This window comes from Dreissena polymorpha, chromosome 4 (assembly GCF_020536995.1).
Source record: "Dreissena polymorpha isolate Duluth1 chromosome 4, UMN_Dpol_1.0, whole genome shotgun sequence".
NCBI lineage: Eukaryota > Metazoa > Mollusca > Bivalvia > Myida > Dreissenidae > Dreissena > Dreissena polymorpha.
The window spans coordinates 24,879,661-24,896,533 of NC_068358.1; the positions used below are offsets into that span (position 1 = coordinate 24,879,661).

Consider the following 16,873-nt stretch of genomic DNA (forward strand, 5'->3'; position numbering starts at 1 on the left):
TAAAAGAAGGTACTTTAATGAAAGTATATAAGGCGTGACATGCTCGAGAAGTGGTTGTCAAAGCCTTCAAAATCATTAAAATCGTAAAGCTTCCGGGGGGCTTCGCCCCCTGGACCCCCTAAACGACAAACTATGCACTTTTTGGCTTTACAAGAATGTACTTTGATGAAATTATAAGGCATGACATGCTCGAGAAGTAGTTGTCAAAGCCTTCGAAATCACTAAAACCGTGAATCTTACGGTCGGCATCGCCCCCTGGACCCCCTAGCAGAGCTTTGCCCTGCACCTGCCAGGGGCCCTAGCGCCCCCCCTTGATCCCCAGCAAATCTTTCAATATCCCGCCCCCCCCCCCCAAACCAGAAATCCTGGATCCGCCCCTGAACATATTGTCCATTTAGTTACTCTTTTAATCGAGATAAACTTTGTTAAAGTTGAGCATGTATTGTTTGCCTCTGGGTTTAATTTATTCTGTTATATGCACTTAAACTGTAATTGTAAACTCACGAATATAAGATCGAACACATTTGCCCGAACCGGGATCTGGTTCCACTGCTTCCACGGTTTACTGCCTTGAGTTTTTTCCAGAAATATTTCTTTGTGGTATGATAATCATCCTGGGGTCAAATACTAAAAACTCGCGCGGAAATGTCTTACTGCGAAGGATCGATAGTAAGAATCAAGCTTGACAATGTGCTGTAAGTTTATAGAATTAATGTGAACGATAGACGATAGCTTATGTTAATTTTATTTCGTAAAAATATGGCTGTCCGTCGATGGAATAAACGCGACTTGACCTACTTTCGGTTTAACATACGTGCGTTTGTAACCAAGGTACTTCGTACCGAGTTTTATAAATTAAACGTTTCATTTTTTCCTATAGTTAAGGTAGCGCACCCCTAATGGGCACATATCCAAATATAATTGTATTAATTATTTTCCTAATCAGCATCATTTCACTGAACTACATGCAAATTTGTAGGTAGGCTTTCCATGCTTTAAAAAAAAATATACCGATTTTTTCAAAACCACCCTCACGCTCGGCTTTTGTCCAGTTTATTTTCACCCCTGGGGTATATAAAAGTTCCATAATTCATTCAGATTTCCAAATATGGGCATGCAGTTGGTGTGTACAGATGCAGTAAAGGTGTTTAAAGTTTAAACAAGATGAAATAAGTATATTTTTACAGACATTTAATTTTTACAATTTTTTATCTATGGAATAGCGCCATGAAATGTATCGTGTAAGTACCTGTTATCGAACAGCACCTATTTTCGGACATTTTGTTTTTATTCTGTATGCACATGCGCAAAAGTGTGCATTACGTCACATAAATAAACAAATGGTCGCACATAAAGTGCATGACCTACTTGACTACCGTACTTAGCTTGAAACAAATGCGCCAAAAAATGGTTAAAAGAATGCATTTATTGTTATTTACACGGTTTTATGTGTTTTTGGCTATTACTTTTTGAATGCATTTATCAAAACGTGCATTTACACACCAAAAGCATATTTCTATTTGCAAGTTTGATTACAACAGACGCAGATTTTTTCGCCGAGTCCGGGTCACGTGATAGTCATGTGACTTTGTATATGCTAGAGTAGATTTTATGAAGTGTCGGGTAAAAGGTCATGTTTACATCGGCCGCCATTTTGTTTTGTCTGCTAGAGGTGACAATAACCAGGGAATCATTGTTATGAATTCTTGAAGGATATTTGCTGGAAAACTTTACAGATAATTTATTAAATGATGAAACTTTTAGTCATTTGTTAAAACAAAATGTTTTTGTCATTTTAAGTGTTTCCATTTTAACATAATTTAAGGTAATTTCTTAGGTGTTCGATAACTGGTTCGTCCACCATAAGTGACTTCAGCCAAGTAAAAATTGGGTCGGTTAAAAACAAAGTGTCATAAAAATCAAAATAGTATCATTTAAGTTATATTTTAAACTTATTTTTTATAGAAACACTATATACAGCAAAAATACCAAGAAATAGACAGATTTACCGTTTACTTTTTGAAATAAAAATAAAAATGCAACATGCATCATTCGTATTTTCAGCAGTAATTTACCCAATTTAGCCATAATGTTGTTTTAATTTTAAATATTGAAGGATGTTCTTACAATTTTCAACATATTGAACAATAAACATAGCTTATATGCTATATTAAATCAAATTATGTTAGAAAAGAAATAAAAAGCGTCGCAAAAAGTATGCGTTGTCGGCAGAATTCGAACCTGCGCTGGAAGATCCCAAAAGATTTCTAATCCATCGCCTTTACCACTCGGCCACGACAACTTCACATCAGTGTATCTTTAAATTAAAAATCCATAAGTAAACAGGTAAAAAGGCTCATCGATCTTTGAAGAAATCGCGAAATCATATTTTTCAGATGATAATTGGATCAAAGTCAATATTTATAGTGAAAATAATGTATTCTAAATTAATTAGATAAACACATATCAAATTTCGAAGTTTGAAAAAAATAAAATGCATCTCTCGGAAATAACCGATCATTTAAGATCGGCAATGATCGTAAAATAAATCGCGGGAAATCATTAGAGGTGCGCTACCTTAAATCAATTCATGGAGATTCGGCCTATCCATATTATGAAAATTATGACATATTTCGGATTAAAATTGCGTCATTTGTCATTTATACTTCAATCACAGAGATGGTCAGGGGCGTAGCCATGCATTAATTTATTGTACTCAAAATATAACTGGGGTCCCAGGCCAGAGACCGCTAGGGCCCCCAGTAGGTCCAATGCAATGCCCTAGCCAGTGGTCCGGGGGCCAAGGGGCCCCGGAAGCTATGCAAAAATAGAACATCGACGGACCCTTGAAATCGCTTCCTGTGCACAAAGGATAGGGTTTAACACATTTATAACAAATGCTGTTTTCAAATGTCAATGCAGGGGTTCTGAAATATTTTTAGAGTCTACTTGTCCACAGACAAGTTGGACCCACAAATTCACTTGTCCGTACCAAAGAAGTACTTGTCCGTACTTTTAAGATAGATAAAGGAAAAGGTCATTACTAATTAAGCAAATATTACAAGCATACACTTTTGTTATTTTCTATTTTAAATTATAAACATAGTTAACAAGAAAATTCACATGAACAAAAAATACAAGCAAGATGTGCCTATAATAAGATCACGTTTAAGTCACACATGATACCATCTCGGATATTTAATAATCTCAACATGACTAGACAATTCACTTGAAATAAAATAATCTCTGTTAATTGTAAGTATATAATTATCCGCTAATAAAGGAAACTCCTTACAAAGTTTACATTTACACACATCGGCAACGTTTTCAAGCCAAGGATAATCAATTAGCCAAGACTCGACAAATTCTCGTTTCCGCTTGGCGTCGTATGTTTATCATATTCATACTTGGCTTTTCTCTCCTTTTCCGACGCCGAACTGATTTTAACATTGGTCTGATTAGCGTCATGGCTTGACGTTGAAGTGGTTTTATTATATAAAATCGAATGCAGGTCGTTAGAACATTATGCGGCCATTTGCAATGTACGAAAAGTGTTTTCTAATGCGTAATTGGCTGTTGCTGTACACATGTGTGCTGGTTTCTCTATTAAAATTGTTTTCTTATGCGTGATTGGCTGTTGCTATATATACTCGTGGACTGGTTTACTACATTAAATAATTATTATCGGAAAATAACCTACCTCCAGTTGAAAAAGTGTGCCAGTCCGCAGATTAATCATAAGCTATTTATATAAACTTTCGTTTTTGATTTTCGGAAAATAGAGAAGTTTCGTTCTCGAAAAACAAATACCACGGAAATTTTACTTGTCCCCGGACAAGTCAGCTTTCAAAAACTGCTTGTCCGGAAGGGGAAATTGACGACTCGGACAACTCGGACAGCATATTTCAGAACCCCTGCAATGTTTTCAAACTTTAAACCAATCAAATAGTGATTGCTATAAATCTACAAGCAGTATAACAATGGTGATGAAATTTTCAGCTGCGATTAATTGTTTGTTATAAGACTGTGCTAGCAAAGATGTAACATGTTGCACAGAATATACCATCTGAAACTAGAGAATATCCAGGTGTGTTTTGAAACCAGGCTGATTGCGCTATTCTTAAGGTGCCGCTGTTTATCCTGTCACAAATTCAACAATAATTATGGTAAAAACGAAAAAAATCCATGAATGTGGTAGGATTCGAACTCGCATCCCCAGATTACTAGTTTTCCACTATAACAACTGAGCCATACAGCAATTGTGTAAGACGAAAATTTAAATCAATATATAATAAAATGCTTTATATAATTTCACCAAAACAGCTTTTCCATATTTTGATTTAATGATTAAAATATAATAGACTAGTTTTAATTCAACATTGTAATAAAAAAAAAAGATCTATTATTACTTTTATGCTGCAGTTAATCAAACATTCCATGAACAGGTAGATCTTGTGATAACAGGGCCCTCAATCTGTAAAATTCACATCCCCCATCAAAAAAGTTGTTTTTTTCTCCCCCAAATGAGATTAAAAAATCCCCCCCAAAATAAATAAAGAAAATCAGAAAAACAATATAATTTAGCCGAATTAGGACTTCTAAATCGATCCGTGTTTCCATAATACTTTTCACAAGAGGAATAAAGTATGTCTACACCGTTTAAAGGGATCTTTTCACGCTTTGGTAAATTGACAAAATTGAAAAAAGTTGTTTCAGATTCGCAAATTTTCGTTTTAGTTATGATATTTGTGAGGAAACAGTAATACTGAACATTTACCATGGTCTAATATAGCCATTATATGCATCTTTTGACGATTTTAAAACCTAAAAATTATAAAGCGTTGCAACGCGAAACGATTGAATAATTTGGATAGTTCTGTTTTTGTCGTTAAATTTTGTGAAACTACGAAGATTGCTTATATAAGGTATAAAATACGCCAAGTATGTGTACTCGGCGGAATAGCTCAGTAGGCTAAAGCGTTTTTACTTCAGGACTCTGGCAGGACTCCAGGGGTCACTGGTTCGAAACCTGCTCCGGGCAATGTTCTTTTCCTTTTTTTAATTTTATTCTTGATTTTTTACTGAAGCCTTTACGATCCAATGTTTACATTTATCAATATAAAGCATTTAATGAATGAATTAAAAAATGCCAAAATCTGTGAAAAGGCCCCTTTAACAGTGTTATTCTTACGCTCGCACCGGTTGACACATAAAAAAACTCGCACAATTTAAAGTTGTTTTAGAAAAAGATAAACAAAAAAGCAACGGAATCGTTTAAAAAAATCGATCAATTGTTTAAACAACAGACTTTGAGTTTAGCTATGAATGAAAATGTTTCTGAGCCATCTTCATCTGCATCATGGTCGCGAAGAAGCAAAAAAATATGCCTAGATGATACCACCACTTAAGTGACAAAAATAACAGATGATGTTTGTATGTTGTCTGAATCAGATGACTCGTCTTCCAACTTGGTTTGTACACAATTTTACTATGTTTAACCAGCAATACGGTATTATTTTGGTTTTATTATCAGCTTTAATTCCAACTTCAACTGCTGTGGTAGAGTCTTTTCTCTTATGAACAGTGTCTGTACACCTCTAAGATCATCCTTGAAACAACAGACACTGGAACATATCTGACACGTAGTCCACTGTGGACCAGAAAAACTTTTGAGTGCTCAGCTAGGTAAAGCTTTATCTCATTTCAAACAAATGACAGAATGATTGACTTTAAGACAGACTCAGTACTTTAAGAAAATGAGTAAATGTATATGGCTGAACAAATAAAGTCAAAACATACTGATATTTAGGTGGTATTTTGCTGTATACTTGACCTAAAATGAAAACATAAAAATTCCCCCCATATCCTAAAATTCCCCCTGCTATTGAAAGCGACCCGCTTCCCTTTAAATGGATTGAGGGCCCTGGATAAATTTATGGTTTAAGGCGTAAGTTTGGCGACAATTCATTGTTGCATTTACTTTTTTAGTTATTTAAAATAGAAATCTACCTTGTAGGAAATGTGAAATGTAGCACGTCGGTCCATTCTTTTGTGAAAAGACCTATCTTTGCATTTTTTTTTACCTTATATAACAGACGCCGAATATCGGCGTCTTCCCTCACCAAACTAGGCTGGTTTTTTCCCCTTTCAGAACCAAAAATTCCCCCTAAAAAAAAAAAAAAAAGATGTGTCTCATGATTATAATATCTCAATTCTATTTCAATTTAATCTTGCAAAACGTAATAAATTATGAAAAAAACAGTGTATTATAGTGCAAACATGTACAAATGTTTTTTAATAATGAGAGAGTAAGTAAACAAATCCCCTAAAAAGGGGAACGCCGCGAAAATTCCCACGCGCACAATTTTTCCCCAAAGTGGAAAATCCCGCGTAAAATTCCCCCTACATAAGGGCTAAAGGCCCCTTCCCCCACAACCCAAAAAATCCCTGCTTTGATTCTTCGTTCATACGGAAATCTTCTTGGAAAACATCACAATACGGCTATTTTGAACACTGCCGTGTAGTGTTTAAGCCTAAATCATTAATGCCTTTCAGCCAATGAGTGGTAAGTTCAAGCCTTTAGGCTTTAACACTACATGCCGTGTGAAAAACTTTTGGATACAAGGGGTGTAGTAAAGATAGATAAACCAGCATCTTAAATAATTACATATTAATTAACGCAGTTTGTGCCCCTTTTATCGCACACGATTACAGAAAGTAAGTGTTAGGGGTTTTAAAGTGAATGGAGCAAATCGTAAATAATGATTTAATACTCGATCTTTAAAACATTTGACTTTTGTCGAATATTACTGACTTTAATGAATGCATTAGACCTGACCCCCCTTAGGTTTATTTTTTATGTCCCCCACCACTATAGTGGGGGACATATTGTTTTTGCCCTGTCTGTTGGTTGGTTGGTTGGTCTGTTGGTTGGTTTGCGCCAACTTAAACATTTGAAATAACTTTTGCAATATTGAAGATAGCAACTTGATATTTGGCATGCATGTGTATCTCATGGAGCTGCACATTTTGAGTGGTGAAAGGTCAAGGTCATCCTTCAAGGTCAAAGGTAAAAAAAAAGTCAAAGCAGCGCAGAAGGGGACATAGTGTTTCTGACAAACACATTTCTTGTTTATTGCATGTTTCGACCAATTTATTTATCCATTTAAGCCAACGAATTGTACTCAAATGAGTTCGCCTGTCTACGCCGCTGATGGTATTTGGTTAAAAATACGCGAACTTTGTGTAGGAGTAGAAATTTTTGTTGGTTCATTTCTTTACCAAAGGTTACAAAAAAAATGCATGTCATTATCTATGAAAAATTGCGCACATAGCAAGGTGTAAATATCTTAGCATTTCAAATATTTGAGGACAATTATATAAGTACTTATGTTATGTATATGTTAAACCTACTTGAGACTTTATATCATAGTTAGTATAAAGAAGGATAAAAAGAATGAAATTTATTAAAGAATTGGTAATTGCATAGCTCTGCCCTTAATATATCGGTATGTGATTCAGTTAGACAGGCAAAAGTGCTTTCTGCATCATCAATACATGTAACAACACTTCATTTAGGTGCCGCAGGCCATGATTAGAGGCTAAGACACGGCTCTCCTGTAACAATGCATAGATGCAGAGTCCAAAGTCCAATATTCTAAAAAAGCAGACAAACAATGTTCTTGAAACATGGCTTACAGGAAAGCCAGTAATATCTTACAAATTCAAATACCTTTTTATACGCCGTTTAAAAAAAACAGGACGTATTATAGTTTTACCTTGGCGGTGGGCGGGCGGACAGCGTCCACAGCAGTGTCCGCTCTCTAATTCAAATAGTTTTCATCCAATCTTCACCAAACTTGGTCAGAAGTTGTATTCAGACAATATCTCGATCAAGTTCGAATATGAATCATGCCGGGTCAAAAACTAGGTCACGGGGTCACTTAGTGCATTTCAAGCATTTAGCATGGTGTTCGCTCTGTAATAGAAGTAGTTTTCATCCGATAATCACCATACTTGGTCAGAAGTTGTATCTAGACAATATCTAGGTCAAGTTCGAATATGGGTCATGCAAGGTCAAAAACTAGGTCACAGGGTCACTTAGTTCATTTCAAGCATTTAGCATGGTGTCCACTCTCTAATTGAAGTAGTTTTCATCCGATCTTCACCAAATTTGGTCAGAAGTTGTGTCTAGACAATATCTAGGTCAAGTTCAAATATGGGTCATACCGAGTCAAAAACTAGATCACAAGGTCACTTAGTGCATTTCAAGCATTTAGCATGGTGTCTGGTCTCTAATTGAAGTAGTTTTCATCTGATCTTCACCAAATTTGGTCAGAAGTTGTGTCTAGATGATATGAAGGTCAAGTTCAAATATGGGTCATGGTAAAGTTATCAAGTTGTCCAAAACCTCCAAATGGGCGTATCTTGTGACAGTTTGGCACTCTTGTTTAATCTGTGACCATTATATACAAAAATAGATATTGAATAAATATAATTGTTAGACCCTTCCTTCTTAAAAAACAACAACAAAAAATTGGGGGGGATATTGGGAATTTTATTTTACAATTCAATTTCGGTTTGGTGTCGGGTCTGTTTGCTTTGCGATCAGGTTCATTTTACGGCCTTTTTTAAATAGCAGATAACCCCTGTTTTCATATACAACTTTGCTCAGCCTTTAGACCAAAGCTGCTTGCATAAATGAAAAACAAATCGTGGGCTCCACGCAAAACTATCGTAACTCCACTTTTTTCAGAAAATGACTTTTCTGAATTGTTCATAGTATTTAAATGTTCTACATATACATGTACTGTAAAATTACTAGCACTATATTTCCAATCTTTATAGTTGAAATGGTGATAGTGCAGAAATATCGTAACTCAAAATTAGCTTTTTTTTCCCTGCAAGACTATCGTTACTTGAGTTACGATAGTTTTGCATACAAAAATGAATCACATCATGATAATTATTTCATGCAAAACTATCATAACTTGAGTTTTCAGAGCACATTTTACATTGAAATTTGTTAAAACTTAGTACTTGGAATGTTTTTATTTTATTTTCAGCTTGGTTATAGTTAAGGTTTTCCACATTAGTAAAAAAAAGTGCATTTTATATCCTTTTGTTGAATTTTTTCTGTTTTCTGTTTAGAACGATTATTGCAACTTAGATTCTACATCCATCTTTATTGTTGATAATGTTTTTTTTGCCTAAACCTTAACCATGTTTTCACCTTGAGCTTTACCGAGAGCCATTAAAATGTTGGAGAGATTTCCTGCCAGTAGGCCAAAATTGCCAAAATTGAATAACTGAATATTTCCAATTTTTAACAAATACCTAAACTACCGGTAAGCGAAATAAACAACTTTATAATTTATAAAAATAATAATGTCTTCAAAAAGAGTTGAATAATAATCTGAAAAACTGTTTGACAATCTTTGTTGTGTAGTTATTAGAATAAAGGATATAGCAATTTGGGAAATCTACTTTTTCTGTAAATTTTTTCATTCACCATGTAGACACATTTTTAGTTTTGCAGCTCATATGAGTAAATGTGTCGGTATGGGTTTTAAGCTTAGTGTAAATTAGGGTAATATTGTAGAAATGTCAACATGAAAGCATAATTTAGTTTTATTGCCAGTTTACAAAGCAAAAGGAAAGGTATTAATTACAAAATATTAATTTGCAAATTAAAATCCGCATTTAAAAAACAAGGAAAATGCAACATAAAGATTATTTAGCGATGTTTCATGTTGATATGCCAACACTGTCATACATCTTTGACAAGATTGTTACCTAGGTTTGTACCCATTGAAATGTATGTGGATTTAAGGATGCAGAGAATTGTTAGGAAAAGCATCAACCATATAAATTATTACTGGTACTATTTGATTTGAAAAACGATTGTTTTCAACTATAAAAATTAATTGAAGGGGCCTTTTCACAGATTTTGGCATGTATTGAAGTTTGTATTTTATATTTATAGCTTTATATTGATAAATGTAAACATTGGATCTAAAAATCTCTAGCAAAAAAAAAGAATATAACTAAATTAAGAAAAAAAAGGTAACACTTAACGGGGCTCGAACCACTGACCCCTTGAAATTCAAATGCAAAGGCAGACAAGGGGATAGTGAAGCGAACATTGGCAGTCCAAGGAAAACTGAAGTTGTGGTCGTTGGGAACAGTGAACATGAGGTCAATGGAATATTTAAGTGGATGTCAGTAGTTTGGTGAATAATGGGATATAAGTGGGTAATAGGGAATAGTGAGGTATACCGTAGGTTTCCACGTATAGCGCGCAGTGTTTTACCTCCAAAATTCAAATTAAAAAGCTGGTGCGCGCTATACATTGATACAAGCTATCCTGGCTGCTAAATTGGTAAAAAATATGTTGTGTAATGGTAAATAATCAAAATGGCCACCATGTTTTTTTCCAGAAAATTACCACCCTATAATCGGACAGACTGAGGGGCCTTTGTCGAAACAACAAGAAGTCGCTACTGGTAGATATGAATGCGGTAGAGAAGTTTTGGTCAAAAATAAATTTGTTTGAATAAACTTGCGGACATTTCTTTGTTTGTGTTTTTACACTTCTGTATTGATGAATTTCGATGGGGATTGTTGTAGACATTCCGGAGAGCAGGTAAGGATAGGTGCGAACGAGGTCTTTTTTGCGGGTAACGGTAGGTGTGAAAGGGGGTCATTTAGCACTTCGTAATTGGCAGATGTTATTGAGTAAAATGTGCCACAACTTCTTAAGACGCTAATTGACATTTGAGACACTAATTGACACTTGAGAACGTAAAGATATGCAATTGCATTTTGTGTGTATAAATATTGAACTTTCAACAGTGGTGTACCTCGACAACTGTATCTCTGTCTCCCATGCGACATTCAAATTTACCGGTAATGCCCATGCTTTCCCCGAGGAAAAATCACACGATGTACACTAATTCTTATTTTCCCACGTTTTTCACGAAATGCACGTGGACTGTTAATCTTTTGCTAGAAAATTACAAAATTGTCAGAAAAGAATAGTGCTATGCAACCCATGCTCCTAATCAAAATGACGCTTCCTATTTTGAATGCTTAATTAAGCTTTCCAATGCTCCGGATTATTGGATTGTGCAATAGTAAAATGGCGGTCATTTTCGGTCTGATTTGGTGGTTTTATTGTCTTCAAATATTTTTTCTCTATTTTTGCATTTAAAAAACAGCCTGCGCGTTTTACACTGGAGCGCGCTATACGTGGAAACCTACGGTATGTAGAAAGGGATACGAATAGTATTGTTGAGGTTGGTAGTCTAGGGAATAGTAAGGCAAGAAGTCTAGGGAATAGTGAAGTTGTGGTCATTAGAATAAGGAATATTGAGGCAGCTGTTCAAAAGAAAAAGGAAGTTGAGGTTGATAGTCAATGGAATGGTGCGGCAAATTGTCAACAGAATAGTGGAGTTGAGGTCAAAAGTTAATCGAAAGTGAGGCAACTAATTTTTAGAATACTAGTGGTATAGTTGAGGTCAGTTATCTTGGGAACAGTGAAGTTGAGGTCAGTTGTATAGGGAACAGTGAAGTTGAGGTCAGTTGACTAGGGAATAGTGAAGTTGAGGTCAGTTGTCTAGGGAATAGTGTAGTTGAGGTCAGTTGTCTAGCGAATAGTGAAGTTGAGGTCAGTTGTCTAGGGAATAGTGAAGTTGAGGTTAGTTGTCTATGGAATATGAAGTTGAGGTCACTTGTATAGGGAATAGTGAAGTTGAGGTCAGTTGTCTAGGGAATAGTCAAATTAGGGTCAGTTGTTTAGGGAATAGTGAGGCGGCTTGTCAATGGACAGGGCTTTTTTTCCTTCTTTGGGACCCGCTGAAAATCGGCCCTTTCCCCTCAGATTTTTTTTCCCCTCAGCAGGTAAATTTTCCCCCAGACTTTTTTTTTTTAAACTTTAAATACATAAGTTAACCTGATCCAGTGTAGAAAATATAACATATTGCATAATTAAATTATCTGTTGCATTAATTTTGTTTTAAAAACAGCAAAATATGTTGAATTGATTATTTAAGACCTTCCTTATTTTCCCCAAAATCCGGCGTTTCGCGTGATTTTTTCCCCCAAAATCCGGCATTTTGCGCGATTTTTTTCCCCTCAAAAAAGGCCAGGCCCTTTCCCCAAAATCAGATAAAAACCCCTGAATTGGAATATTGATGTTGGAGTTAGTTGTCTAGGGAATAGTGAAGTTGTGGTCAGTTTTCTATGGAATAGTGAAGTTGAGGTCAGTTGTATAGGGAATAGTGAAGTGAAGGTCTGCAGTTGTCTATAGAAAAGTGAGGCAGCTTGTCAAGGACATAGTGATGTTGAAGTCAGTTTTCTAGCGTATAATCAAGTTGAGATCAGTAATCTAAGCAATGGTGTGAAAAATATACAAAATAGGTTGATAGTCTAGGGAATGGTGTGTCATGTTGTCTAAGGAATAGTAAAGTTGAATAGACTTTCTTGGATAACTTCTATGACTGTAAGGCATGTTTATAAAATACATTTGTATTTCAATGATACAACAGAGCGGGAAAAGGTACATTGATTTCGATTTAAAGGGACCTTTTCACAGATTTTAGCATGTATTGAAGTTTTTCATTAAATGCTTTATATTGATAAATGTAAACATTGGATCTTAAAAGCTCCAGTAAAAAAACAAGAATACAATCAAAGAAAGAAAGAAAAAAGTAACCCTCTACTGAGCTCGAAACACGTCTGACCTCTGGAGTAAAAGTCTATCGGAGTAAAAATCTATTGCTTAGACCACTTGGCTATCCGTGCTTACACAATGAGTGATGTATTTTATACAAAATATTAGCAATCCTCGTATATTCACAAAATATAACGACAGCAACAGAACTCTCCAAATTATTCAATCATTTTGTGTTGCAACGCTTTATAATTTTCAGGTTTTTAAAATCGTCAAAAGATGCATGTAATGGATATTTGATATCATGGTTAATGTTCAGTATTACTGTTTCCTCACAAATATTATAATTACAATGAAAGTTTGCGAATCTGAAACAATTTGATTAAATTATGTCAATTTACCGCAACGTGAAAAACCATAAAAATGGACATCAGTTATCCAAATCAATTTAAGTACCAGTTTTGTTATGAAAGTGAGGAATTTACTGTAACTATATGTACCTTTACACAATGAAGAGACATACCAAGACCCAGCACAATATTCTTATGAGGGATAATTTGATTACTATAAGCAAGTAAAAATTAGAGACTTCATAGGTCTTTGTGCAGACTACCTTTTTAAAAGGGTGCACCATTGATTTTTTCTACTTCTGCCTCATGAGTAGGGTAACAGTCTCTTCATATACAGGTGTTAACTGGCCATTTGATAATTTTTATATTGCAATTGATTTAATTACCGTCTCTGATAATTTCTTGAAACGCTGTCACTTTGGATTACACTCAAATTCCAATCCATCAAAAATATAGTTCAATTTACAAGCATGATCATTATAACCATCAATAATTATGATAATAGTCTTGACAATATTTATATTAATTAATAATAATGATTCTGGATTTTAGTTAAACTAACTATATATATTTTAAAATACATCCCATTTTTGTTTTAGATTTCTGTGCATATATAAAGATTATTATCTTTTAGAAATACATATGAAGAATAAGTTAATACTGTTACAAGTATTCTAATTCAACACCAACTAAAAGAGAGCTGAATATTTAATTACTGATAAATTTCCAAAATATTTCCATTATTTCTTTATTTGTATTAATTGTTAAGTTAAAAACAATGTTTACAACAATCAATATTGTTTATATTAATGTTTTATACTGTTCAAGAGTTATTGAATAAAGTTTCAAAATATTATGTTTCTGTTTAGATTTTCCTGAACTTACTGTAAGTCTGGCCATTAGAAATGATTATAAAAGTTGCCAAAATTAAAGCAGACAAATCTTTTCAATTTATGGCTGCTGAAAACTTCAACAACAAAATATACAATAGTTTTGCAACTAAAAATTACTTCCATTTTTATGGTATTATTGCATGCAAAAGTATCGTTACTCAAGTTACGATACTTTGTCGTGGAAAATCCACCCAAAAAATTTAGCATTTTCCCTGCAAAAGTATCGTAACTCAAAAAAAGTTAAAAATATAAAAAAAGAAGTTAATTTAGATTTTACGATCTCATATTTAAAAGATTGTTATTTTGTACTCACATTAAGGAACTTCTGTCTTTAAGAAAAGTATTAAGAAAAATAAAACGTTTTTTGCTTCTCCTGTATATTTTTCAAAAAGTGAGTTACGATAGTCTTGCCCACGAAATGATTGATGTCCAAATTTCAAATAGTTCTTTTTTGGGGGCAAAGATGATATTACTTTGATAATAGAAAAAGGCAGTCAGCTGCTGAGAGGCAACTACTTCATATATATGGTCAATCAGGTATTAATATACCATGAAATATTATAACTTGTAACTTAACACCCACTTTTCTGACTACTGCAAATGATGGTAAAATATTTTGTATATTTCAGAACGTATGACTCTGTAGAATTCCAATGCGGTCCTCGCTTGAATGTGATAATTGGTCCGAATGGAACGGGCAAGTCGACCATTGTGTGTGCCATTTGCCTGGGCTTGGCCGGCAAGCCCAGCCTCCTGGGACGTGCAAACCACCCAACAGACTTCATCAAGTATGGATGCAAGAAGGCTTGCATTGAACTAGAGCTGTAAGTGAACGCTTAGCTATAAGCGCAAATTGTGGCCACTTACGGGGATATCAATTATTTTTTGTAAATCTATAGCAACCTTGGCTAATAGTTTGGAGTGTCCAAATTCTCAGACAAAACCACATTGCACATAAAAATTAGTGTACCACAAAACGTGAACTTTTGCTTTTGAAAATCTGAAAAAAAGGAACATCTTAAGATGCATGTTCCAATGGTTATTAAAATCTTGGCATTCAAATAGGAAACAAGTGAATGAAGTAATATTATTCAACCTCACTCTACAGTTACTGAAAAATAAAGTAAGTCAGTAGGCGCAAGGACATTATGTGTTTGAAATAAGATGGATAAGTGCGGTATTACAGGCAAGTGGGTTTTTACTGGCAGAATAACGTGTGCGTACATTAATTAATAATTATTTCTATTGCACTTACCTGTTATGAAATACAGGTCAAATAGCACAATATGCTTGTACGCCTTAACCCTTTGCATGCTGGGAAAAATGTCGTCTGCTGAATTTCTAAAATTAGCATTTTCTTCAATTTTTGTCAAAGAATACTATCAGAATAGCAAAAACAGTTTGGATCCTGATGAGATGCCACGTTCTGTGGCATCTCATCTGGATCCAAACTGTTTGCAAAGGCCTTCAAAATTCGGTTCCGGCACTGAAAGGGTTAAGTTTGGTATTACACCCGCACCTGGTGTCTTGCAGATACAACCAAGATGGGCAGAATTACATTGTAAAAAGGGAGATCAGCAAAGAAGCCCCAACCAACAAATGGTGGGTCAATGGAAGGTCAGCCACCCAAAAAAATGTAAGTGTTGAAAAAGTGTATTGTTTTTCTCTTTTAATTTTAAACATTTTCGCATAAACTTGTTACAAATCATCCTATCAAGAAATAATAAAGCATCTTTTGTAAGATGATCAATAAGTTTATACAAATTTAGAATTTCTTTAAAATAAATCATCATGTCATGAAGAAAAACACAATTTAGTTACAAAGAGGTCTAAACTTTTAAATAATAGTTTCTGTCCTAGTTTTTAAATCTGAAACATTGAAATACACAGTACTTGATTTTGCCATGTTTGAAGACCAGTTTCCCTATTGTGACCTTGTTATGGACCATGCTTTGTTCAGATTGAGGAGCTTGTGGCCAGACTTAATATCCAGGTGGGAAACCTAACACAGTTCTTGCCGCAGGAAAAAGTTGCAGACTTTGCAAAGATGACTGAAATAGACTTGCTAGAAAACACTGAAAAGGCGGTATGAATAATTAAAATCAGATTTCACATAAACCATGTTGAAAATGTTGTACATTATGAATGAGACAACAAATTTGTTATAGAATTCATTGACATGTAATAAAATTACACATTGATCAAAGCCTTAATTAACAAGGTATACGTAGTAACATTAACTTGCACGACTAACTCAATTATTGGGGTTGTTCCTATTTAAATATTATCTTTTAAAGGGGCCTTTTCACAGATTTTGGCATGTTTTGAAGTTTGTCATTAAATGCTTTATATTGATAAACGTAAACATTGGATCTAAAAAGCTCCAGTAAAAAAATCAAGAATACAATTTAAAAAAGGAAAAAATAAGTAGCCTGCAGCAGGGCTCGAACCAGTGACCCCCGGAGTCCTGGAGTAAAAACCAATTATACTGCTCGGCCATCCTGCCAAGTCAAAATGAGAGATGTATTTTATACTTAATATAAGCAATCTTCGTAATTTCACAAAATTAAACGACAACAACAGAACTCTCTAAATTATTCAATCGTTTCGCGTTGCAACGCTTTATAATTTTCAGGTTTTTAAATCGTCAAAAGATGCGTATAATGGCTATATTAGATCATGGTAAATGTTCAGTATTACTGTTTCCTCAAAAATATCATAACTAAAACGAAAATTTGCGAATCTGAAACAACTTTTTTAAATTTTGTCAATTTACCAAAGCGTGAAAAGATCCCTTTAAATACTTTTAGTTTGTGGAATCCATTAGCTTAGATCATTTATCATGTAGCAAACTTGATAAATTACACCAGCCTGGCTATATACAGGACAGACTACTAGCACTTGTTCTACATTAATTATTTCACAAGTTAATTCTTACACCATCGTGTGAGGCCAGT

The 16,873-nt window shown here is 34.5% G+C and overlaps 1 protein-coding gene and 1 non-coding gene across 2 annotated transcripts in view; one reads left to right on the plus strand and one right to left on the minus strand.

Annotated features, from left to right (window-relative positions):
• Positions 1-540: 540 nt before the first annotated feature.
• The window catches only part of LOC127875946 (structural maintenance of chromosomes protein 5-like), a 77,328-nt gene continuing 60,995 nt past the window's right edge, over positions 541-16,873 (plus strand). The window contains exons 1-4 of the mRNA XM_052420713.1: positions 541-695; positions 14,546-14,740; positions 15,450-15,552; positions 15,877-16,002. Of these exons, the coding sequence (XP_052276673.1) occupies positions 646-695; positions 14,546-14,740; positions 15,450-15,552; positions 15,877-16,002 (474 nt within the window). The 5' untranslated portion in view covers positions 541-645. The remainder of the gene's footprint in view (positions 696-14,545; positions 14,741-15,449; positions 15,553-15,876; positions 16,003-16,873) is intronic.
• On the minus strand, positions 2,221-2,302 carry Trnas-aga (transfer RNA serine (anticodon AGA)). The gene has a single exon. It is a non-coding gene; the product is annotated as a tRNA-Ser (tRNA).